The sequence below is a fragment of the Megalobrama amblycephala genome, linkage group LG3, assembly GCF_018812025.1.
Source record: "Megalobrama amblycephala isolate DHTTF-2021 linkage group LG3, ASM1881202v1, whole genome shotgun sequence".
Lineage (NCBI taxonomy): Eukaryota > Metazoa > Chordata > Actinopteri > Cypriniformes > Xenocyprididae > Megalobrama > Megalobrama amblycephala.
In genome coordinates, this window is record NC_063046.1 from 44720161 (window position 1) to 44745731 (window position 25571).

Below are 25571 nucleotides of genomic sequence, written 5' to 3' on the forward strand. Positions count from 1 at the left end.
TATTATACATATTTTACTAGATCTTATGGATGAGTTTCTGAAGCACTGATTATCAGTGTGAACTGTAGCTTTGAGTGTTGTTGTATATCTGTCTAGACAGTATTTTAATGCACCGAGTCTGATTCTGTTTAGGAATTCATTAAAACTAAACTGTGCTATGATTATCTCTGATTGATGATTGACGCTCAATGAAAGTTTTAATAGCACTGGGAAAATGGAAGAAACTGTCTGCTCTCTAATCATTTCTAAACTCTGGTGGTTGCTGCCAACAGATGTCAAAGAAGCCTGTTTGCCCTCACAACTTATAGCAAAGTAAAAGGCTTCATTTAAAGGCGTGTTGTTTGCCGGTCTGTGATGGTGAAGTATAAGTGCACTCTATGACTTGTGGTTTATGTAAAATCGCCACCTTGGAATTATAAGGTTCTATCTGCATTCTGAGCAGTTTGGAAATATTGAGCTTCAAAGTTTTTTGCATCTCATACTTCTTTGTAGATATAACCTTTTAGTTCTCAAAAAAAAAAAAAAAAAAAAAAAAACATCACAATGTAAATAAGATGTCACAGAATAATAATACACAAATAACACAATTTTGACAAAAATGTCTGATAGAACCTTATAATTCCAAGGTCACAAAATGTGTTACTTCCTGTTTTTTTTTAAAAAGGAAAAAAGAAGTGTATTTATTTGTTTATTCATTTCATTGTTTGCATCCATGCATTAAGTATTCAGTGTATAATTAGACAAATTTAATGATTACGTAATATCCTTTGTGGAGCATCCCAAAAGACATTTGAAAAACAAATCCAGCCACTCTTGTATCATGGTATATTTTAATTTCTGCAGAGACAAAAATGACAAGCAATTTATTTACAGAAATACCTGTACAAAAGCAAAAAATATGTAAAATAGATCATAAATAGAGGTGGGCTTGCGCTCAGTACATTTGCCATGTTCAGCTAAGCTGCGTGCATAGTGACTCCTAATAAAACAATGATTAAAATCAATCCTCAATTCTACATCAACATCCAAGTCGCAGGACAAATAGAGTATGATTAAAATTACAATTTCTTTTTTCATTGTCAGTGATGTGTCCTATGACCTAAGTCTTATATCTTCTAAGTTGAAAGCTTAAGAAACACACACCTCAGAGTGCAAACAACAATTAAAGAAAGCGGTTTCAGCACATCGACAACAAAGTCAAATGTATTTTAAGAATTAAGGTGCAGGCTGTTTCCAGGCATGTACAGTAGACGTAGGTGTCAATCTCCTTGGTTTCTTTTTTAGACACAACTGCCAGATGCTCCTACTGTAACTAATCAGCTGATATATCTACACTATAGTCCTCTGAGGTGTGTGTCCCTTTCGAAAACCTTTGGAGCTTTGTTTTTCTTCTACCTTTTCATATCATGAAAACTGCAGAATTCCTCTAAGCGCGTTTGCTTCATCCCTAATGGACACTTTGCATTTTCTCCGTTTTGCTGTGCCACCATTGCAGAACTGTATTATTACCGATCCTTTCCGAACTGTTGCTTTCGTGACTAAAGTTGACCTTGCCGTAAAAATCCCAGTTGGACGTGTGACCATGCTAACTTTGAAATGGATGAATATACCAGGGTATCACCTATGACATGTACAGTTGGAACTCATCAATATACTTGACAAAGTTTGACTGAGCTTACTTAAAGAAGCCACAAGATAAAAGCTTTTGTTATTTGAAAGTCTATCATAGTAAAATTGCCAGGACTGTAGTTTCAGCATAAAGTACTCTTCCTTCACTTTTAGAAAGCATCTCAGTACAATTGGTTTCATACTGGTTAAAACCAACGAGTCATACCAATAAAGGTATAAAAAGGCACAGTTGCATATTTTGCATTCACTCTATAGTTTTGTTTTGATTTTTTTTTTTTCCTTTTTTTTAACAGAAGCACTACATATACAAAGTGGCACTAGGAGGGAAAGGGAAATATATGACTGATGAGATCTGAAGAGGGCATCATTATGAGCATATATTTGAAAAACAAACAGAACGGTGAGTTGTGAGGTACGTGAGACTCCTTTTGAATTGTTCTGAAATCAAGTTTCACAACTCATTTTCTACATAATGAAAGGTACATTTTTTTGTGTGTGTGTGAAAAGAATATAAACTTTACAGAACCAATGGATAAAAGTACATTTGCTTAAAAAATATATATATAAATAAATCAGATAAATAAGCAACGGATGATGTGATGCTAAATAAATCAGTGAATCACGAATGGGTATGATTCTTTTTCATCCTCGTCAAATCAATATACATAGTCATATACTACAATGTCTAGTGTCTGTTTTTAACAAACGCAAGCAGTGGACTTCCATGTTCACAGGGTATGATATCTGTACACTTTTTTTTTGTTTTGTTTTTCATAGTAAGTGTAGATTCCCTTTAAACGTGCAATAAAAAGTACATATCTATGTATACAGTTTGTAAGCATCAGAGCACTTCTTTTAAACACGAGTAGTACATACAGACTACAGATCTGGAAGCTGCGAAAAAGGCAGTCCGTTCAAACTCAAGGAATCATTAACATACAAAAAACAAACAAAAACAAAAAAACAATTGCATCTGAATAATTTACCACCATTTAAAAGCAGGAAGCCTCCTAAGTATACTCCTCCTCTTGCAAATCGTTTGGGATAGGCCCATGATGCATGTATAAATGTGCACCCACATTGCACAGAAACATATGTGAAGGTAATTAAAGCAACATGTGACCTAAAAAAGGAGCTTCCCTGTCCCAGTTCTCTGAGACATCACGTCATGTTGTTCCCGATACTTTGGTTATACAGCGGCATCATGCGTCTCATTGCAATCGCTCCTGTCGTGCCTGTAGTCACCAAACTTTTAATGTGATTGTACAAGTAGTCGGTTAACTAACTCTGACTGCTATACGAGGGACACAAGTTCTCATTCTTGATTACTCTTCTGTAGTGTGTGAGATTGAATCTGTTGAATGACTTTATTGCTCTATTTAACATTCATACTAGGAATGTTACACAGGGCCAGCCCAAGCTCTTGAGCAGGGCAATATTATTAGACTAATTCACCCCAGCAGCATATCCAAATAGCGTTGCTGTGACTTTATGGGCTAATTATAATGTGCATGTACAATGTGCAGATCTATTGTGTGTGTTTGCAAATGTGTGTGTGCCGGGAGGCCATCTTGAGACCACAAAAGAAGAACTTCAGCATAGTTTCACATATCACACAATTACACAAACTTGTGACATTCAGGCAATTAACTGTCAATATCTGGGATGTAAAGGAACTCCCTCTACTTCCAAAGGTATGTGGGAGCGGGATGGAAACGGGTCGCTCGTGATTTCAATGCGTGTGTCCAGAGTATGTTTACAGTATATATATATACTGTATTTATGTACAATACTTCACCCACACGACAAAAACATGTGTATGCTTGTGTTCCTTCGTGTGTACGTGAGGTTGATAGGCACACAGGTAAACTTGCTTCTCGCGCTGTACAGCGCGTACGCCGTTCACTTGCGCCATTTGAGTATCTACAAACCCTTGTAAAATGCTAAAGTCAGTGACAACATATGAAGAGCTCCGCCATCATCTAGTTATGAGTTTCGTTCGTCATTGGCCAGTCTTTTTTTTCTTGTTCTTCTTCTTTGTTGACATGATTTGTCGTCCTGTGTGGACAGTTCAGTACTTGGACTGATTGCATATGGATATAATACATCCACATAAAAACACTCCCGCCCACCCCCGAAAAATAAAGTCGGATTAAAAGGCAGAACTAGTCTTATCGGTTCCCATAGCCATAGCAACAGTTATAAAAACAAAGACAAAAATGTATAGTCCAGGTCCGTCTCAAGGGGCACACACTCTTAAGGGGTTAGATAATGCATGCATGTTTATAAAGAGGTCTACAGAAACCAGGCAGCACTTTGGGGAAGTCTACGGGGCCCGATACGCTAGCAGCAAAGTAGCACTTATCCACCAGCATTCCCCTCTCTCCACCTCAGCCACTTCCCCCTCCTCCATCTCATCCTTTTCACGCACATTTACAACATGTAATTCCACGTTTTTTTACTCTATTTAGGTTCGAAAGTAACGCCGCACTAGTTGTGCGAGAATCCATGTTGCTTTTGTTTAAGGGTTTGGTTTGCTAACAGCATCTCTAACCATGCTGAGTCACTGTCATCGTCCCTTCCCGGTTGCCGAGTGTCGTTTACAGGTAAACTTCCCGCCTGGTGAGAGTTCCGCATTGCGTCGGCTTGTATTCACCTGTGGGCGCTAGCGGAATCTCCTCGATGGGGCGAGATGTTTCCTCGCTGGCGGAAAATCCAGCTGAACTAAAGGCGTCGTAGGATGAGGAGGAGGAGGCCATCTTCTTGTTAAGGAGATTACGGTTACGGTCGCCCAGCAGGTGCGAGGGGTCGCCGTTGGCAACAGCTAGAGCCTCTTGGCTGCCGGGCTGTTCGGCAACGCTGCCCCCGGGGGAGGTCATGAAGGTGGAGAGTTTGGGAGGGGTGGCCTTGGGCCTACGTTCAGGCGAGGTGCGCACAGGCATCCAGCAGGCATCCGAGTGGCCGTATTCGTCACACTCCCGCGTGCATTTACCCGTCATAGCTACGTCAGGCAGGGGCCGAGAGTCTGGAGGAAACGGAGAGAAGGAAACAGAACCGGTGGAACATTAATGACGTTGTTTGGCTTTAAACAGCAGGAGAAAAAGAAAGCACTGAAGTATTGAAACTAAAAAATTAATTGTGGTATGTGTCTCATGAAATCGGCACTAGAATTGCAAGTGTCAGATGAAGCCTTTTAAATATTTATGGCTCTGTGCAATTTCTTATTTATGTACTTTAATCACTGTAACTTCATGGTCAACACATACCACATTACACAAAAATGGAAACGTACATACACAAACAACAACACTTAAAGCTAAAACATAAATTAAACAGAAGAAATAATGTGAGCTCTAAAAAGAACCATGCTTTGAAAACGTGGGGCAATTCTACCGTTTTGTGACTTCTGACTCCTAAACTAATGGCTTAAATGCAACTCTAATGGCTGAGTGTGTGTAGCTGATGTGTTTTTATGCATGCGTTGTGTATGCGGCGTGTTTTTTTATGTTTCAACTAACAAGCTGACTCTACAAAAGCTATTAAATTTTAGCAAAAGTTTTTTTGTTTGTTAATCACCAACTTGGCCTGAGGAAACATCTACAGTGTACTTGTGGAAAGGTATATTGGAGGACTTGCTATTTGGTTACATCTTTAACACATATACAGTATGTGAGTTAAAAGGATTATGCAAGCTTTTCTAGAGGCTCTAACTGTCTAACTGTCACGCATCTGAGTGATTGCTTACTTTCCCAGACTGGGAGAAGAGATCATTTTAGATTCAAAGCCACAAAGCCACAAGTATCCTTAACATCTCTTCTATTCAGAATGTCTTCTGAACAAATATTTTCTATTTACACTTTTAAACACTTGACAAGCAAACAGATAACCATCAGATGCACAAAAATTCTATGCACAAACACGGTTGAATATGAAGTTCACTAAGCTGAAGTGCACACAAACACTAAATGCTGAAATCCCTAACCATTGATGCCAAATCACAAAGCTGCAGTGTTAGAGATGGTCAGTTAATGACCAAATGTGAGGTATGGCACAAGCAAGAGAGGGTGATTGCGAATCTTAAAAAAAAGAAAGAAAGAAAGAAAAAAGCATGCTGCCTTTTGTTGAAGAGCAAAAATTTGGGTTAACCATGGCTTACTTTTAATGTTCTTTTTCTCCTGCAAAGAAAGAATAGGGTAGAATCACTGTTCAGTTTCTTCACAGTGTAATACTAAGTAAGATTAATCAATTTAGAAAAAGGTATCAGACAGAAAAAAAGCATAATGTGTTGCAGTTATCTGAGAATCAATTGATTGCATGGCATGTTTGCGAAAAATGTCTTCTATGGTGTATTATACAAAGATATTTTTTGACAGATTGAGAAAAATTGAGAGTGAGAAAAGAAATAAACATCTATACAAACATGTCGCTCCACAACATTTATTGTAAAGCCGTTAAATTCCAGGAAATCAATGCTGTGAAAAGAAAGAGTGCTATGAATGGCGTTCTTCAGTCACCGATCACAACAGGATTGCGTTTAAACCCACTCAGGCTGTCTCTAGTTTGGGATACTTGTTAACACAAACCAATTTAGCATCCTTGTCTGGTAAGGACCTTTCACTGACCTCAACCAAACCCCCAAACATGTCGTTCTAACCTCAAGGCCAGACTATAATGCCTGCAGAGCTCCTGTTAGCTTTAGCGGCATCTCTGCGGTGCGGTTGCATTGTGGGCAAGTAAGGGTTAGTTGGGTCTGACGGAGACTCCTGCCCACAGAAAGAGTTCAGTGCCGCTTCCTGTGAGCTTTTATGATACCGTAAGGCTGGATTGCTGCCCAGTGTCTAGGGAGAGGTGTGGATGTACGTTCGTCCCACAAAGCTCTGTCATGCACCAATGAACGCTCAGTCAAGCGACGGTACCTCAATAGCACTAATAACAAAGATGAGTGTGTAGGCTCCGATCTGCAGGACGTCGATATGCCAGCGCAATGTTAATGCTTCAGACAGGGATTACAAAATGGCTGGATAAATCTTATATGACAGTTAATGTGTTCAAAGAGGCATTAAGAACTGTAACAGGTTATTCACATACACGACTGTCAAGAAAACGTCAGCGTATGATTAGGTGCTCATCTCTTTAAAACATTGTGTTGAGTCTCTGTAAGGAAGTAGTTGGGGAAAAAGAAAATCTGATGTCTTTTCAAACGTATAGGACTTTTTTTTGTGGAAAACAAATGGAGAAATTGTGAATAATGTGCTGGTTGGTTGCTCTTTCCCAAACAATCAAAATGAATGAGGACTGAAGACTTCAAGCTTCAAAAAGGATGTAAAACGCCCATAAAACGATCATAATCAGTAGTTCAGTCATTTTTTTTTTTTAAATAATCATTCAGTCTGAATCAAAAGATCTGATACATTGAAAAGATCTGGATCAAAAGAATCATTGCTACTTCTCTCATTAACATACCAAGGAGAGCTAGACTTATAGCCTTAAAATTTAGTCTGTTCCTCACACAAAGATATTGTATGACTTCAGAAGACCACAGTCCTCACCCACTTCACTGTAAAAAATAAAAAGTTGAGAAAACTTAAAACGTTTAAGGCAACAAACTTCAGCAGATTTTTGCGTTTTCTCAACTTTTTGTTGTATAAACTGAATACAACTTGAGAAAACTCAAAAGTTTAAGGCAACAAACTTCAGCAGATTTTTAAGTTTTCTCAACCTTTGATTTTTTACAGTGTTTTATTATATGGAAAAGAATGGATATTCTTCAAAAAGTCAACTTCAAGTCCAGCTGATTTCAATTGTTAGTGTTCTGATGAATATTTCTTGCCAATCAGTCTTTCAGACCACTACCACATCTCCACAGCTTCTCAACTCCAATGCCTGGCTCTCGCAGTGCTCTGGCCCCTCAAGGCCATACATTGGCTTTTCATCTATCGCTTACTGTGCCGACTTCAGCTACAGTTTCCTCCAGTGAAAAACAACAAAAGGAGCAGCATGCGTGAGAGCAGTACTCCATTGGCGCTCCTTGCACACCGCTGCCATACAGCCTGCTGCTGTTTTTCTATTCCAGCAATAAATTCTGTATACATCATACACAGAAATTTCACAAAAATGGTGGTTACAAAAAAAAAAGAAAAAAAAAGAAACTGGTTACAGTTTAGCCTGAATGTGCATTGGAAATTGGCCTTGTAAGTCAAACACAGATGCATTTTTTGTACATTGGATCATTTTGTCTGTGAAACTTTATACCGCTGACATATTATGTATAGTGTTCTGCTCAATGTTCTTTTTTCTTCCATATAAGTTTGTTCTATTCCAGTGTAAGCCATCTTCTCATGTATAAGCTCAGTCTAGTCTTAACTGGATTCCTTCTTTCCTAGTTTGTGCTCCTATTTTAGGTTCTCTTCTAAGAACAGTTTTGTCCAGTGATCTCATTGCGAATGGAACAGAACATTGTCTGATTCTAGGCTGCAGTTAATGTAATATAACAGCATGTAATTGTGATTTGCACAATCTCTGTCTCTCTTCCAGCTCATTATAGAGGTAAGATGGATACCATTTAACATGTCACTCAAAGACACAATCTGAAGCAGCAATAATTCAAAGCATTTAGATGGGGGCAGACATGGGTCAAACATGCATTGAGATGAATTCAATCATTGCTAGAATGGCTTTGCCTCCACCTTGTTTCATTTAAATGAACATCTTACAGGTGTGAATAAGTCAGACTGAAATCTGCTGATCCATTTTCATTAATCTCGCTCTCTCCTTTTTTAAATATTTGAATGGATGCAACCAGAATGTCTGAAAGTTTTTTTCTTAGAACTAACATCACTTTACTTATTTAATTTGTAATACTTGTATTCAACTTGTACCAAGGTCAGTTATATAGTGATATATGAAATAAACACAGCTGTAGTTAACATTAACTAAGAACACAATCCACTAAAGATTGACCAGAAGTGTCTTTATAATTTCTACCTGATTTCTAAACTATTATAACATTTTTTTTTTTAAATGTTTGGATTTTAAATAAATTCCATTGGTTATCCACTTTATATTATATAAGATACTGTTCAATGTTTGGTCAAATCTAAAATGAAATTAAACATTTAAAGCATTTGTCAAAACATTCTCAATATGCATATTAACTATGAACAAAACCCATAAAGTCTGACAACCAGAAATTGACTAAACAATTGTTGCCAATTTTTTAACTATTTAAACTATGAAATTTAAAAACACTTACAATAGTGAACTAATGTTCATGGGCCTGCAGACTTCACATTCTCCCTAAAACCCCCATGCCTTTAAATTTGACCCCGAGCCACTTTTAAAACTCAAGTTTTGAGTCTGAAAAGAGAGGCTTTGGAGATGCAAACAAAAGGGGCCATACTCGGGCCTCTAGCCCAGGGCAGAGCGAGCGTCGCCGGGCTGCAGAGAGGCCGGAAACGCATGCGGCTCTGTGGCATGCTAACTGTCACTCCGTATAGTGGGCTTTTCAGCCGATGGGGGCTCGGAGTATAATGCCTGCCATTTTCCACAGCCAGTCCTTTTGAATAACTCAAAAGAAACATCCACTCTTCTCCGACGGAGGGGTTTGAAAACGAGAGATCAGGGTAACGGCGGGAGGGGGGAACGGAAGATGTGGCTCTCAGAGCTATTCTGTGAGTTAATTACGTGTGGACAAAAGTGGATTCCCTGGCGCAGTTGGAGCTCTGCTGTTGTGAGGATGGTGGCAGGGTTCTGGAAAGCTGTAAGTGGGCCAGAGGCTCAGCTAATTGACAGGGATATGAGGATTTTGTAATCTATGTGTTTGGGTGTGTGTGTATTTTGTCCTGCTGTTTAAGGCTTAATGCCTCGTTTTTCTAGCGCGCGCGAACATGTTTGCGCATGAAGGCATTAGTCGTTTTTCTATATTTTAAGTGCTCTGCATGTGCATGTGTTTTCATCTTGTGCAAGTTAAGCCTCATCCCTTGGAGGCCTGCTAAACTACAGGCCGCTCTTTTGCTCTCCGTTTTCCGGATAGGAGGCCCTGCCAAAACATAACTGCCAGACAGAACTGCTGCCCCCTCTGTCCAGTCAATCTGTGTGTGTCTGTGAAACAGAAATGAGCATAGCAAACACCCTAACATCTCAGCAGATATATATATATATCACATGGTCCTAAGTATTCAGACCCTTTGCTCAGTATTTAGTAGAAGCACCCTTTTGATCTAATACAGCCATGAGTCTTTTTGGGAAAGATGCAACAAGTTTTTCACACCTGGATTTGGGGATCCTCTGCCATTCCTCCTTGCAGATCCTCTCCAGTTCTGTCAGGTTGGATGGTAAACGTTGGTGGACAGCCATTTTTAGGTCTCTCCAGAGATGCTCACTTGGGTTTAAGTCAGGCCTCTGGCTGGGCCATTCAAGAACTTCTACTAAATACTGAGCAAAGGGTCTGAATACTTAGGACCATGTGATATTTCAGTTTTTCTTTTTTAATACATCTGCAAAAATGTCAACAATTCTGTGTTTTTCTGTCAATATGGGGTGTTGTGTGTACATTAATGAGGGAAAAAAAATGAACTTAAATGATTTTAGCAAATGAAAAGTGAAAAATTTAGGTGGTCTGAATACTTTCCGTACCCACTGTATATTATATATATATATATGCATATAGAGGTATATATGAGCATAAGAGGTTTCTTTCAAAAACATGAAAAAATCTGCACTAACCCCAAACGTAGAGTACTAACAGCAACTGTGAATAAAATTTACTTGGGTTTTGTTAAACAAATACAATTCAACCACAAGGAGCAACTTTATTAATATCTATAGCACTTGAAAAGAGCTGCCAACTCACAATCATCCACTTTTTTGTGTCAACTTTTCAATTATGACAGCTTCTCAGCTCTCATGGCCTTATGGGATAGCAAAGTGTCCACTTGTTTCACACATCAGAATCTCAGCAGATGCATTACATCATATTGGTATTGTTCACCTACTGTATCATGACATCCTACTGACATATTGCATACTGTGTAGTAGGGAAGTACACATACTGAGACACAATCCCTCCATTTCTTTTCAACAATAGGAATGTTTTGTCCCTCTGTGAAAGTCCCTGTCTGTTTCTCCTGCATCTAAAATCAGCCTCTAATCAGCCTCACACTCTTTCTCTTAGTGAGATTAAAACCCCTCTTTAACACATTATCTTGTCTTTATCCACAGACGCTTCACGAGTTTCATATTTTCATTAGGAGGCATCAGAACAAGAGATGGCTGTTCTTTTCACCAGACACCACTGAAAAGAAAAACGAGGGAGACCGATCTTTTCTTTTCAGTAAGCGTTGTCTATTTGATTCAATAATGCTGGACTGTCCTTTTAGACTCAGGCTGCTGATCTAATGTTCTCTCTGACGCTTTCTCTTATTTGCACAGTGTGGACACCTAGGCTCAAGTCATCACATCTATCATCAAAAGTCACCTTTATTTGACTTTATGAAAAAAAAAAAAAAAAGGTATGGACATTTAAGCCACACTAAAAATATCCAACAAATGGCTTGTGAAATAATAAGACTTTTTAGAGAATATAACTTTCTTAGCACAGTGTGGACACCCTCAAGCCATCACATCTATCATCAAACATCACCTTTATGTGAAAAAAAAAAAAAAAAAAATGTATATAGACACTTACGCTAAGCCACACTAAAATATCTAACAAATGGCTATATAAAATAATAATACATTTTGTTTCTCACAAAAATGCGTCTAAAGGATGTTTAGGTATTTATCTATCACAACTCAAAAGTAAGAAAAAAGTATCTGAAAACTTTCTGGTTGTCACACATTAGTGGGACATCTTCATAGTGAACATGTTTGGGACCATATGACCTACAGTGTAGCGTACTTGCTGACAGGCAAACAGAATAATTTAGTTAGCAAAAGTAACTTTTTCGCGCTTTCCCTTGGAAATTCCCAGCAAACTGACAGCATAACGCCCTCTAATAGCATTAGACGAGGTAACGCAGCAGTCAGCTCACGAGTGCTTTAGCTGAGCTAACGTGATGGGCGAGAATGAGCCGGTAAAGCTTCAGGAGGACCGAGGCCGCTGTTGACCTGGTTTGCTTCAGTAACCTCAGAGTTGTGCTGCATATGCTTTCAGCGGTGCTGCATCAGTGAGCCAGGACAACAGAGTGTACAGCAACACAACAGCAGGAGAAGAACCATGTCAGACATGGTGCAATGAGGTGCGGCAGAGTGATGTGTATATTTATTTCCCGTCTCTTTCTCTATCTCTACATCAGACTTGACCAGACGAATTATGATCTTACATTCACACTCATGAATGAGATCCCTTTAATATATCGAATGTTTCTCCAGGACAGCAATGATATTAAATAGAGAAAAGTAAGCTGTTTTCTTAAGTCCCTTGATTTTTTATTTTATTAACTCTAGTAATCTCACATGTCTTCTGAATTAATAAATGTAAAAGTCTCTTCTAGTTTCAGAAGAAACCAATGACAGTGTCTCACACTGTGTTCAGCTTTATCAATATTTGAACTCAAATACTTCTTATTCAAAATATAATATACATAATATACATATAAGTGTATATCCTGTTGTGTTCTGTTTTGATTTCATTTTTATTCTGTGTGCTCTGTTCCTGTTTACCTAGAGCTCCTAGTTAGTTTCCACACACCTGTTCTGTTTCTCTTTGATTACGTTCCCTATGTATTTAAGCCCTGAGTTTCCTTAGCTCTGTGTCTGGTATCGCCTATGTTTAAAGTGGTTGTGTTTTTTATTCTCCTGCGATCTCCTGAGTTTTACTTTTGGATTTAATAAAGACTGTTTTTGTTTCTCCACTCCTTTCGTCAAGTACTTCACTACAGCCGACCGTGACAATAATAAACTTATACTACTGAGTTGAGCAATACATTTTTTTCTCGATTTTTGTTTTGTTTTGTATATTCTGTATATCAATCAGCCAGCCAACCAACCAATCAATCATTCAATGTAAATGTTTATTTATTGCAATGTTATATCTCCCGGTTGTGAATATATAATGTATCTCACAATGTAATTCTATATATCTCATATTTGCAGCTTTATTTGTTGTTATTGTGACTTTATTTCTCATAATTGCAAGTTAATTTCCCATAATCGGGACTTATATCTCCAAATTGTAAATTTATTTCTCACAATGTGACTATATTTCTAATTTCTCTTACACTTATTTTAGGCAGAACCTTCCTTTACTAAACTACTACTAATGATAGGGCCAAAAATAATCATCATCATAATAATAATAATCCACAACCACATATACATAAAAATACTCATAATGCACCAAATTCCCTGCAAATTCTCACTAGTGTTGAACAGGTATAGGTGGCCCCTTATGGTGCTTAAAAGCACTTGGGGAAATAATTAGTCTACCGTTAGAGCTCTCCAGCTATGATTAATTGAGGAGAGATTAACTAGCATAATTTCATTCTGCCGACTATCTCACTGCCAATTACCTAATGCGACTCCCTCTCTCGGCATCTCTCGCTCCTTCTCTCTCTCTCTCTCTCTCATCAGAAGGCATCACGAGTCTCGGAAATGTGGCGCTGACCCTCATTTTCCTGACTTCTCATCTATCTGTCATAAAAAAGAGCAAGTGTGCTCATATGCATACGCAATCACAGTGCTGACATGTCTAGCTCTCTAAATTGGGAAAGCAGAAGACATTTCCACAGTCCAAAAAACTACAATTATGCATTGTGCATTTGAAAAGACTAGTTCGACTGCAACATTCACAAAGCTAAAACTTAAGTAAATGTCTTTCCCCCCCCACATTACTCAAAAACATTTCAGCGGTCAAATGCATTGCAAGCGCTGACACATATATTACACAATTTCCATGACAAAGAGTATGAGTGATAGGGTGGGAAGCATTCAGGAGGTGGACAGACAGTAAAAATTGAAAAATTGTAACATATATATTAGAAAATGGTAGGGCTTGAGCTAAGATTGACTCTGTGCCAAAAGACAGATATATAGAAAGTAAGAGACAGACGGGGATTAAAATCTCACACGTGTGTGTGTGTGTGTTTGTGGCTGTGTGTGAGTGTGTGTGTTTTTTCCCCTCACTGTTGGTCTTTAGACTTCGTCTCATTGGCTCAGAACTGGGTGCCTTATCGCACGTTCCCAGACGCACACACACAATAGCCTATTTTACACCATTAAATGCGTATTTGTCAAAATACAATTTCAATTAAATCCCACAAACCTACTGGTTTGTGCTTTGCTCCACTTACCACAGAGGGAACGGAACAGAGGAAGGAATAACTCTCTCTCTTTCACTATATATATACAGTACACATGCAAGCATAGACGGAAGATAGAGATAGAGAGAGAATGAGAATGAGAAGGAAAATGAAAGACAGAGAGACTGGAAGAAGGAAATCAGATTGTTTGAAGCACACAATAAAGGTTGACTGAATTTCCAAACTCTGAACGGCAAACAATTGTTTCCGCCGTGATTTGACACGGATGCAGCCTCTGCTTGCATTTTTTTAATTAAATATCTCAAGAGTGCTGCTTTAAAACAAAGTGTTTTTACTTAATGCTACACCGGCTTATTCCTAATCAATTTATACACGGTCACAAACAAAAACTGTTTCCCACCGCAAACCAATTTAGATGTGTCGTACTGTCGTGATACTTCCACTTGTGTATGTTACACGTTCTACAATCTCATCTCATCAACGACACACAGCTCACCATCCCTGCGGATACGGACTCATAACCTCTCTGTTAGTCGACCTAACTGGCCACACACTACACCACTTTGCCTTAGCCGTGGAACCTGCATATATTTCTCATGAAAAGGCACCAGATTGAGTCACCATGTTTAATTCCCAGCATGCCAAGGGGTGGAAGAGGCTAATTAAGTAAACCGGAGGTAGAGAGGGTCTAGCTGCCTGTTCCAGATCTCAAACACTGGAGGGTTTTGGCCCTTCAGGCCTGCTGAAATTGAGCGAAAACTTGCAAAATGAGCGGGGTTCATATTTCCGCGGGGTTAAGCCGTGAGGTCTTGATGAGGCGTCCTCTCAGTTCTCAGTCTAGCACCTCATCAAAAGTCGAGTGAACTTTCAGGGAAAGTTCTCAGCCTAGTCAGGCTTTGGTTTGTGAGGCTTTCATTAAGGATGAATGAACTGGGCAAAGACACACAGGCTGTGAGCACCTTCAGTGGTATATTTTCAAGGTTTTGAACTATGTGATGATCTTAAAAAAAAAAAAAAAAAAAAAAAAAAAAAAAATGGGGAACAAGACAAAATGGGGACGTGCATATACGGGTCCTGAGAAAATGAAGAACAACACATTCTTTTTGCCTGGATGCTGGCAAGCGTGGGAACAGATAATTGCTAAAGCATTAAAGCGGCCCATTTTATTCTCTCAATTTAGCACCCAAAAAACTTTAAACTTAGCATCACTCCTGTTTGAAGAGCCCTTTGTGCTAAAACACACTTTAATTCGATGGAGCCAGAAAGGTGCCACATTAAAGCCGTATACTAACTTAGCTTCAAAGTAATGGCAAAATAACTTAATGCTGTAGTGGTTCTGCTCAGACTAAAGGCTTAAATTCATTTACATGGTCCCATGATGTTAAATGGTGACATTCAGCATGCAAAAAAAAAAAAAAAAAAAAAAAAAAAAACACCAATGTGCTTTTAAGCACCTTTATCCTCCAAACAGCCATTTTTGTCATCTTAAAAACCTTTTAAGTGTGCACATGAGTCATATTTCCATTTTAAATCAGAAACTTGTTGGACAACACTACCAATCCTCAATGTAAATCTGATTTCTCTCTCTCTGCAATCCTACATAAGATAACCAGTTCCAAACTGTATGGGTCGCAAAAAAAAAAAATAAATAAATAAACATTATATTATATTATATTACATTATAAAATGACTGTAAGTGTGAAGATGTGCCCCGATGGTGTGTCTCTTGCCTCTAACGCAGGTGGCTTGAGCTACATCAAGGCCAGTGTCAGTGTGCATCGTCACTTCTGCACACTCCTGAGCTGGAACTAAGATATCAATAGCCTCTTTACTGTACCTGAAGACTGCTGGAAGAGAGAACAACACTGAACACACACATAGTCCGGCCACCTGCAGTGAACTTGTACAGTATGTCAATGCAGAGAAGGCTTGAAGTTGTGTGTAATGGCAGGTATACTTACGATTCAAGCTAATGCTAATATTTCAGTGTCTGTTTGTGCATCTACTACAGATACGGACATGGTGTAAAGATTTGATAAAACATTACATTTTCACATTAAACTGTGTATTTAATCTCTCGTTCCAGTCATTATATCTGGAAGCCCTCTGTTCAAGGGTGGGCCAACTTGTTAACGCTAGCTAAGCTAACGGCTTAAAATCTCTGCGTGCATTATTAAACAGTTTTTTAGTCTTTTCACACCCAAGCTCGTCAGAAAAATGAGCACACTTTATTAAATGCACTTGCACAGGGGGTTTATGCCTGCATGTCTGCAGCGATCAAAGCACCTTGCCACATCGCTTTCTCACATTTGACTCTGATTACACTTGGCAAAGTGATTCAATTAAATATCTCTCTCTCTCTCTCTCTCTCTCTCTCTCTCTGTCACACACACACACACACACACACACCCAACCAAAAATAAATATAAATTGAGAGATAGAGAACACGGCAGCAATAAATATGGTTTTATTGCCATGGGAGTTCTAGTCTTCTAAACCAAATAGTCTCTCCCCATTTAAAGCTGTGATTATTTAAACATCAGAATTCGGATGAACTGGCAGTCCAGCAATATATTTGCATGCTTGTTTTGAAGGGAAAAAAAGGTCATAGAAATATGTCAACCAGATCAGATTCTGCCATACCATGGTATTTTGTACAGCTTCCGGTTTCAGCCGCTTCCAGTTATTTTAGTTGTATAAAAACTGTCCGTTATGATACTTAATGTTGCAAACAGGTATTTGTTATCATATGAATACACTGATTTGTAGCGCAAACATTTTTAACATTTAATGCACAATATCTAAACATTCAAGATGCAATTAAATGAGAAGGAAAATCGCTCTCTAATCGCTCTTGTGGTACTTTGATGTCATACACCGATCAGTGCAGCGCCGCTTCAAGTCCAACAAGCCTAATCATTCAATGGACCATTCAAAAAGAGAACCATTTACTTCACCCCTGAATGAATCAGCAGTTTGAATGAATCAAATGAATGAATGACTCAATGCCTTAATCATTAAGACATTTACCGCCACCTACTGGCAGTTTCAGTTTCTTATTTAGAGTATAGACCCCTTAAAAGTTTGTAAACATTGCAACGTTTCCTGGTGGGCGGGGCTTAGCTGGAGGCAAAAAGAGACGTTGGACTCAATGTTGACAAGCGTAAGCTAGCATGTTTTAGGAGGGATTTATTAAACATAGATGCAGAAGAAGGTTCAGAACTGTCCGAATATGTACAGTCACTGACTCTGCGGGACCGTGACAGCTATTTTTGTAAATTAACTTAAGTTTTGGATATTTCCTAGACAACATATGAATTACTTTCGGGTGGTTCGGGGAATTTTGTCAAGGCTTATTGTCTAATGTAACCTAACGCTGGGCTAACTATGATTATGGCTAGCAATGTGGATTATTTAAAGAGACCATTCAAAGGATGGCACGCACATCTATCGCTGTATGTTTGTTTAACATTTAAGCTAGCTAGTGCGCTGAAAGTTGGCGACATTTCACCTATAAAACAGAAACTTGCTGATTTGTACTAGATAAAACCAACACACCATTACATATGCATCGATTATTTTACCTGATATGAAGTGTGCACTGCAAACACGAGTATTATTTATGATCGTCTCCGTCCAGTCTGTACGGCGTATTGCTTTCAACCACAATTATCTTTTTGATTTCTGTGAAGGAATGTCTGCCGGGATCTGGTAAAACTTTAGTTTTGAACCAAAAGTCCTGTTCCTTCTATTCTGGCAGCCAAAAACACAACAAGACGACATTTTAAAGTCAAAACCTCAAACTTTTAGCGCGCCCGCTATGAGTTCTTATTTATGTTTTGCCTCCAGCTAGAGCGGTGACGTCACAGTGACGTAGGCGATTAAGGGGTCTATAATTTCATTTGAAAAATAATGTCATATTTCCATAGTAATAAGAAAAACATTAACCCCCGGTTTCACAGACAAGGCTTAAGCCAAACTAAAATGCATGTTTGAGTTATTTTAAATGAAAGCAACTTGCACTGACGTATCTTAAAATATGTCAGTGCCATTGTTTTGTTTCAAGATGCACACCAGTAATATTTTTTTCTAAGACACATTTATAAAAGATACTTAAATGTCCTAATTGAACTAAGGCCTAATCCTGGCTTAATCTAAGCCCTATCTATGAAAAGGTATAGTTCTTTCTTTTTTCTTTTTTTTTTTTTTTAAATGAAAATTCAATTGTCATTTACTCACCCTCATGGTCCAAAAGAGTATGAGTAATTAATTCTATGTTGAATCAAATAAAGTGTTTCTTGCTGAATCTACTTTTTGTAATGTCTATTTTATGCTTTACACAATAATGACTTTAAATTATCTTTTGGGAGTAATTTCTTAGCCAAATTTGATGTGTGATTAAATAGATTAATTAATTGCCACATCATGTAATTAATCAGATTAAAGAATTTAATCGCTTGACTTTCCTAATCTTGATTCAAGAATGTTTTCAATATAACAAGACAAAAATGGATTTCTTATCTTTTGGTTTGCGTCCATCAGAAAGTAAAAAAAAAAAAAAAAAGAGAGAAAAAAAAAATCATTTGCGATTTCAAAATATTTAAGCCAGTAGAGTTAAGTCAACTGAAAAAAAAAATAAATAAATAAAAAATACTACATTAATTTGCATGGTTATGTAATATTTACTGGACTGTTTTTTTTAGTTTGTTTTTTACTTTTGACTTTGATATAAAATAAATCCTAGTGTGACAAGGTCATTTTTGGCCAGCTTTTGACCGTCCACCCCTAGGAATGGATGTTTAAAACATGCGTGAAGGTTTCTGCCCTTTCTTTCCTCTCTCTCTTTCTCTTTCAGGCGGATTGATTTTTTCCCATTCCCACCTAGCAGTGCAACACTGATTCTCAAGCAGTGGGGCTGTGGGAAATATTTATCCTTATTGATCCAGGGGGCTGATGAGTCTGTTATGAACGCTGCAGTTCAAACAGTTTTGGTCCCACAAACATCTCTAAATATCAATCAGCTACGGGTGGACTGAGAGCCAATACTCGGATTGTTTGTGAATGCCAAGAAGGCTGAACCCGTTTTCCAAGAAACCAGACAAGCTTTTCTTTCGACCCCTCACGCAAGAGTGCATTTTACTCTGCGGACAAACGTGCAATATGTATGTTTCCTTATAATTTCCTCTCTGTTGTGCAGCATTAAGGAAAGAGCAGATGTTGCGAAAGACAAAAAGTGAACATTAGCAGCAAAGAGGAAACATCTTCCTCGTGTAGATGAGGAGCTGGAGGGGCTTTCTGGCTATGAGCGTGAGGGTAGTGGAGGGGGCGCTGATAATTCCGTCTGCTGTCATGTCATTAAAAATTCAACACCTACAGGATATTTTCTGCATCAAACTTTCATGCCATCAGGTTGTCTCGACAGCGCTGGCTTCACACACCCTAACGATGATAAAACTGATGAGAAAAAGCTCATCTTCCTGTGTGCTGTCTCTGATAAAGGCGCACATCACAGCTCGGGCTGACAGACAGGGTACAGTAGGCAACCGCGAGCTCGGAGAGAATGCATAAAGGTTTAAGGGGGCTCATCTCTTACATAGGTTCACCGTGTCTTCGCAATGAGAAACCGCAAGGGAGACCTTAACAGCTGGTGCCTATTCCAGAAATGCAATCTGTTTCTTCTCGTTCTTATGCCCGCCCGCGCAAGCGCACGCTAGCTGATTTAAGCTATCTGACTTTTAGCCGTCATACTCTTTTAAATCTCGGAGAAAAAGTCAACAAAGTCGATCATCTCTCAGCAATAAAACTATCCACAAGTTCTCCCGCGTGCAATTGTATTACGCAAGGTCATATGGAAATCTGTCCCGTTTCCCGGCCAGCACACTGCATCACTTGTCATGCCAGCATAATAAACAACAGCAGAAAGCGCTTGATGAATTCAGCAGAGCACAGCGTTCAAAAGGCTAAGCTCGTGAAAAGTGACTTTACTTGAACAGGAGAGTGAAAACGAGAACGTTAAACATGCCCGCCATCAAACTAAACTCAATAAAACATCTGCATTCACAGCTTATTGCATAAGATAATATGCATTAATAGTTGCTCAACAGCATTACTGGTTATTGAAGTAGATTGTATATGAAAAATTTAAAACAAAGTATTCTGCCTAAAAGCATCCTTAAACTACACCCTCATATATCACTAGAAAAATGCAGCGCATTAATCAGAATGAAACGTTGCTTTTATTTTTATTATGAGCTGAATGATTTGGCTCTTTATCAATAGCAGTAGTGGACTTTAACGTTGGACGGGATACAAAATAAAAATGAAATAGTACCCACGAAATGGCTCTAATAGTAGCGTGAGGCTGTCATTATAAAAAGCAATAGATTTTAACATTGCTGACGCACCACCTGAAAATCTAATAAGCAGTACATTTCCCTCCATATTCTGTGCGCAGTGAGTGAGCTGCATAGAGAGGCTGGTAATGTGTGAGGCAATTTAATAAAACTTACTCTTGGCTGTAATATTGCACGATCAACACGGTCCATTGAGGGGAAAAGAGAAAAAAAAAATGTATTCACACAGAGAGAATCATGCCCTGGCAAATGCCTTGTGCTAAAACTTCCATATAAAAGTCGCATCAAAATTCATACAGTGTGAGGGAACTGCTTGATGTACAAGGCATGTACAGTAGAAATAGTGTGAGCATTCAGATAGGTTAGACATTACAGATATTTGCCATGGCAACCATTCTGCTAAAGGTTAAAATACCTTACAGAAGGTACTGTTGTGATTGCATAAAACAGTGAAAGCATCATACATTAATACCATGGTACTGAATGAGCATCATATGCATGCATTTATGTATTTCCTAAGGTGTGTTACAGAATCTCTTGTGATATAGAAGTACACTTAATTGTATTGACTGTGTACTTGTGTACTTCAAATCCTAAAAATAGCAGCTCAGCTATTTACTCATATAATATAAATTGAAAGGTCACTTAGGAGTAGTAATGTCAAATTAAAAGTTGTATTTTAAAATACATTTAATCAGTTTTAATAATCTTTTTTCATGTTTTTTCAAGTATGTGGGTGTGTACATTCTGTACTAAAGCACATGTAAAGTACTTGATTATAATTTAACTGTTGTGTGTTATTCAATATTACATTTAAACTTAATACAGTATATATAAAGACATACATGCTTCAGTAGAAATGGCATTAAAGTATATATTAGTTTACCTTAAATGCTTGTCGGTACTTTCAGCAGTAGGCTACACTTTAGCCATATTTCAAAGAGAATAGAATTATGAAATGATATGAAGATGTACTTACAGTAAGTCCTACTTATACTGTAAATCGAAAATGCAAGTTCAACTAATTTCAATTCATATAAATTGAAACTATACATTTCATTTAACTGCAAATAACAGTTAAATGAGTGTCTAAAACATTACATTCAGTTTGCACTTAAATACATTATTTAAAAATATATCACTTCTGTAACATGTACTATTTTTAGTAAATATATTTCTAATATTTAGTTACTCTGTTTAATTGTGTACTTCTTTTTATAAGGGCACAGTATTATCATGATATATGTCTAAAAAACATAGTTTTTGGACATTGTACCATGGTAATACTAACATGATATTATAGTTTTGGTGATTTTTTGCTACAAAAGACAAAAACATTCTGAAAGCCTGTTTATCTGACACTGAAGATCACTATTTTTTGTAACCATGGTACTATTTGGCACAGAAATTATGGTCATTAATGTACATTTTATGAAAAAAGAGAAAAAAATATCAAGCAGCCTTGCAGAAGTACGTATGCTCACCATAATGCTAGGGCAGTAGGGCCATGTGGAGTGTATGGTGTTCATACATGATTGCTCTAGCTGTCTCCTGGTCTGTCGCATTCACTGACATTTACAACACAGCCCAAGCTGCCAGTGTATAATTCACCCTGGGCCATGGAGAGTGTATATTTAGGGCAGGCCTATCTCGGCCAGCCCCTAAAACATTCTCGCTAAACTCTCTCACACTTGACTGAAAGCCATGTCCAAGCTAGCGTCTAAACATGACCCTACACCACTGTGGGCGAGGAGCTGCCCACAGAATGACAAACTCTTTTCTCACTTTCTTCTTGGCCTTCTGTCGGTTTCCTCTGTAACACAGTTGGCTTCCGCTTTTGTTCCTTTTTTCCCATTTGCTCATGAGGAGAATTGCACATTTTCTTCACATTTAAAGGGTTAGTGGATTTGGATATCAACATTATGCCGTAGATGAAGGCATAATGGACCGCAGAAGGAGCTCCTGTGATAGGTGGATCATCTCCTACCTAATACAGACACACTAAAAGCCATTAACTAGAGGAAGGATTCGAACTTTCCCACCCGCATTACTTTAGCAACGAGAACAGACTAACAATCAGAACAAGGTCTCAAGAATGCAAATAAGCACAATGTGAAAAAGCCACAGCTAGAAGCCTGGAACATATCATTTCTTTCAGCTTCTCCCCTACATTAGCATTTAATTTTCTCCATCACTTAAGCATGCTCATTATATATATTTGCTACATAAGAAATGGAGGATAAGGAGCTTGCTTAATTTGTTCTCCTCCCTCAAGGGCTTGGCTAATCTATTGTATGGCAAAAAGGGCTTGTATTGTCGTACACTCTGTTGGAGGGGGTGCGAGTGCATTAGTATTATTAAAGGAATGATGAAAAGTGACTCCATCGCTTGCCGAAGATGAATCACTTGGCTGACTTTTCAGAGTCAAATGACATGGGCTGGTGAGAATTCATGTGATGTGGCAGGGTTTGACCCTGCACACACATAAAAACAAGAAATCCCCAAAATGAAAAGAGCAGCTTTTTACAAAACAAGACTTACGGCTGTGCAAGATTGCTCATGATTCATCTGAAAGTGCATCAGAGCTGCTAACGCGGTTTCACAAACACATAAACTGTAAGTAAGGATGCTTTATTTTCCTCTGTGTGATCTTTCGAGGCAAATAAAATATTAATAGAGCTGGAGTGCAAGTATGTGATCATTATAACAATTTCTCTACTTGTGGAGAAAAGGAAAACGTTCTCACAACTGGAAATGCTGACATGATGAAAGCGAGAGATGGGACATGGAGACACAGTAAATGTGACCCAGAAAACAGGGGTCTGTGCCATTGCTATGTTCTGAGAATTAGTCAGTGGTATAATAATTATCATAAGTTTCTAACATCTCAATGTTCAAGTTTAGTGGTTTAACTTAGCGGTTAGCAAAAGCTGTAGAGCGTTTTGCGTCCACCGCATTCGGGAGGGCTACTATTATTTGCTTCCATTTCATTTTTTTTTTTTTTTTTTGGGTCACCACTTGTTATAGGACATTTTAAAGATTTTCCACAGTAAGTGAGAGACCGAAAGGGCTTTATTCTGTATTACTGTACCATTAGCTGAGAAAGCTTTTTCCACTTAGAGTGTCTGGAAGAGGTGTACAGTACAGCAAAGCCAAGCAAGCTATCATTAATATTGGACAAGCTCGAGATTTCCTGTATGCATTAGTGGCGAGATTTATTGACGTCTTTGCGCCACAGATGTGACAGGTGCGCGCAGGTACTTATTCAAGAGAGAGCACTCTGAGAATGTTCTGTCAATGTTGCTCACTGGTTAACGGAACGTTTGCCAAAGGGTTTTTACTGGTGTGTGTAGTTTTGCGGCAAGCTCTGAGCTGTAAGTCATAGCAAAGCAAGACTGATAATAAGTCTGGACCAATTGGTGTTTTTCACCTCACAACCCACATAAAAGCCAAGCATTTAAGTGGAAAAGTGGGGCATAAATGCGTAAAAACAAAACAAAAGAAATAAAAGACCGGTTTAGAAACATTACTTGATGTACGAATTCGCAGCAGTTGTGAGGCTAGCCCTATCTCTCTTCACTGAGAGTTGGTGTTTACTAAAGGAAGAGCAAATTCTGCCCTGTGGCCTCCCCTACAGATGATAATGGAACAGAGTTGCCCCATAAATATGCCACATTAGTGCCCGCTTCACATGCCGCCTATCAGACACAACACAGATAAATCCTTGTCGTTTCACCCTCAAGGACTGAACTAAAGCCGTCCATCATAAGACACTCTCCCACACACATACGCAGATACACACAGTGCTCTGAGAGAGGAGCTTTTTCTAACCTTTGTCGTCTGCCTTTTGTCGCTGTTCAAGTCAACATTCGAAGAGAAAATTTGAGGTGTGTCCTCAAAAACACAAGCATACAAAGACACATGCACATTAAACCCTGTCCTGCCCCAGGCCTAACACCGTGTCCTAACCAGACACGATGCAATAAGATTCCAGCGACGAGCAATTTGACTGTCCACACTAGACGCGACAAGAAAATGAGTAGCGATAAAATCATTCAAAAACCACAGCCAATCAGAAGAGAAAGTGCGTGGGCTCTCTCGGCAAGAGCACAGCGGACACAATGAAATGGGCAAGTACTTAGTAAAATTCATAAATATTATACAATTTAAACATTATTTAAAGTACATACGGAGTGACTGAACCAATTTTTGTCATAGAATACACTTGTTTGTTTGCATTGCCCATCGCATTGAGTTTTTGTGCCCATTTATTTATTTTCAAGATCTGAGGTGAATTAGCCAGCGTTGTTTCATTACAGCTAAAAAGCTGGGAACACAGAACGATATTCAAACTCACGTTAGACGCTTTTAACATTAAATAAAGCACATAAACACTACCTGATATTATCAATGCCATGCTTTGTGTTGCTGTTCCAGCCACAACGTCGCAGAGAAATAGAAACAGTTTCTAAAATAGAATCGGTGTGTGTTGCCGTCGCGGCTAGTTAGGACAAAAACTCTGGAAAAGATACCTTTTATCGCTTGTCGCGGCATCGCATCACGTCTGGTTAGGACACGGTGTAACACTCTCAATTTACCTAGATATTGATTTTTATGATGGTAAATTGCTCCAAATCTGTCTTAATTGTATCAAAGCTTTGGAAAAAGATTAGTGCCTAAACCTGATCAACATCACTCAAAGTAGGATTATATATAATGAAGACAATTATAGGTCAGGATAAGACCACTGAGTACTTATAAGTGAGAATTTTTTAAAATTCTGAATTTGTGAGTCATTAATGACACCAAACAAGTTTCCAGAACTTGTCATTGATCTGACAGTCCTGTCCTGTCCTATACTATATTATATTATGTCCTATACTATATATTATATATAATTGGTTGAGCCAATGTTGCTGCGTTGGGCTGGTCAGGATGTCGTGTCACAGACAGTGTTATTTTAGTAGTATTTATATGCTATTAATTTATTTCTATTTCTGTTTTAGGTTTACTTCTAAGCTTCTAAGTTTTCCATCTAATATTATTTTTATGCTATGGTATTTCAGCTTTGTTTCATTTAACAAACATGTTGTTTTTAACATTTAAAGTTTTAGTTTTATTTAACAATAATAACCCTGGTCACAGAGCCACAGTATTTTCACTTTTTGGGAAAATCAGCGTACAAATGGCTTATTTAAAGTTGTCTCTGCATATTCAACTGGGTTAAAAAGTATTTAAACACTGAAAAAATACATTACATTATAGGTATCATTGGTTGTTCATTGGTTTCGTTGAGAAGGTTGTGAATTAAAAAACAGAAATATAAGCA

The 25571-nt window shown here is 38.2% G+C and overlaps 1 protein-coding gene across 5 annotated transcripts in view; it reads right to left on the reverse strand.

Moving 5' to 3' along the window:
- Nucleotides 1-811: 811 nt before the first annotated feature.
- The window catches only part of pcdh7b (protocadherin 7b), a 139623-nt gene continuing 114863 nt past the window's right edge, over nt 812-25571 (reverse strand). For 3 of the 5 annotated variants that reach the window (XM_048185624.1, XM_048185627.1, XM_048185626.1), the window contains one exon: nt 812-4654. In XM_048185624.1, the coding sequence (XP_048041581.1) occupies nt 4230-4654 (425 nt within the window). In that variant the 3' untranslated portion in view covers nt 812-4229. Of the gene's footprint in view, nt 4655-5785; nt 5805-25571 lie in introns of all 5 variants that reach the window. The other 2 variants (XM_048185628.1, XM_048185630.1) reach the window with 2 other exon arrangements.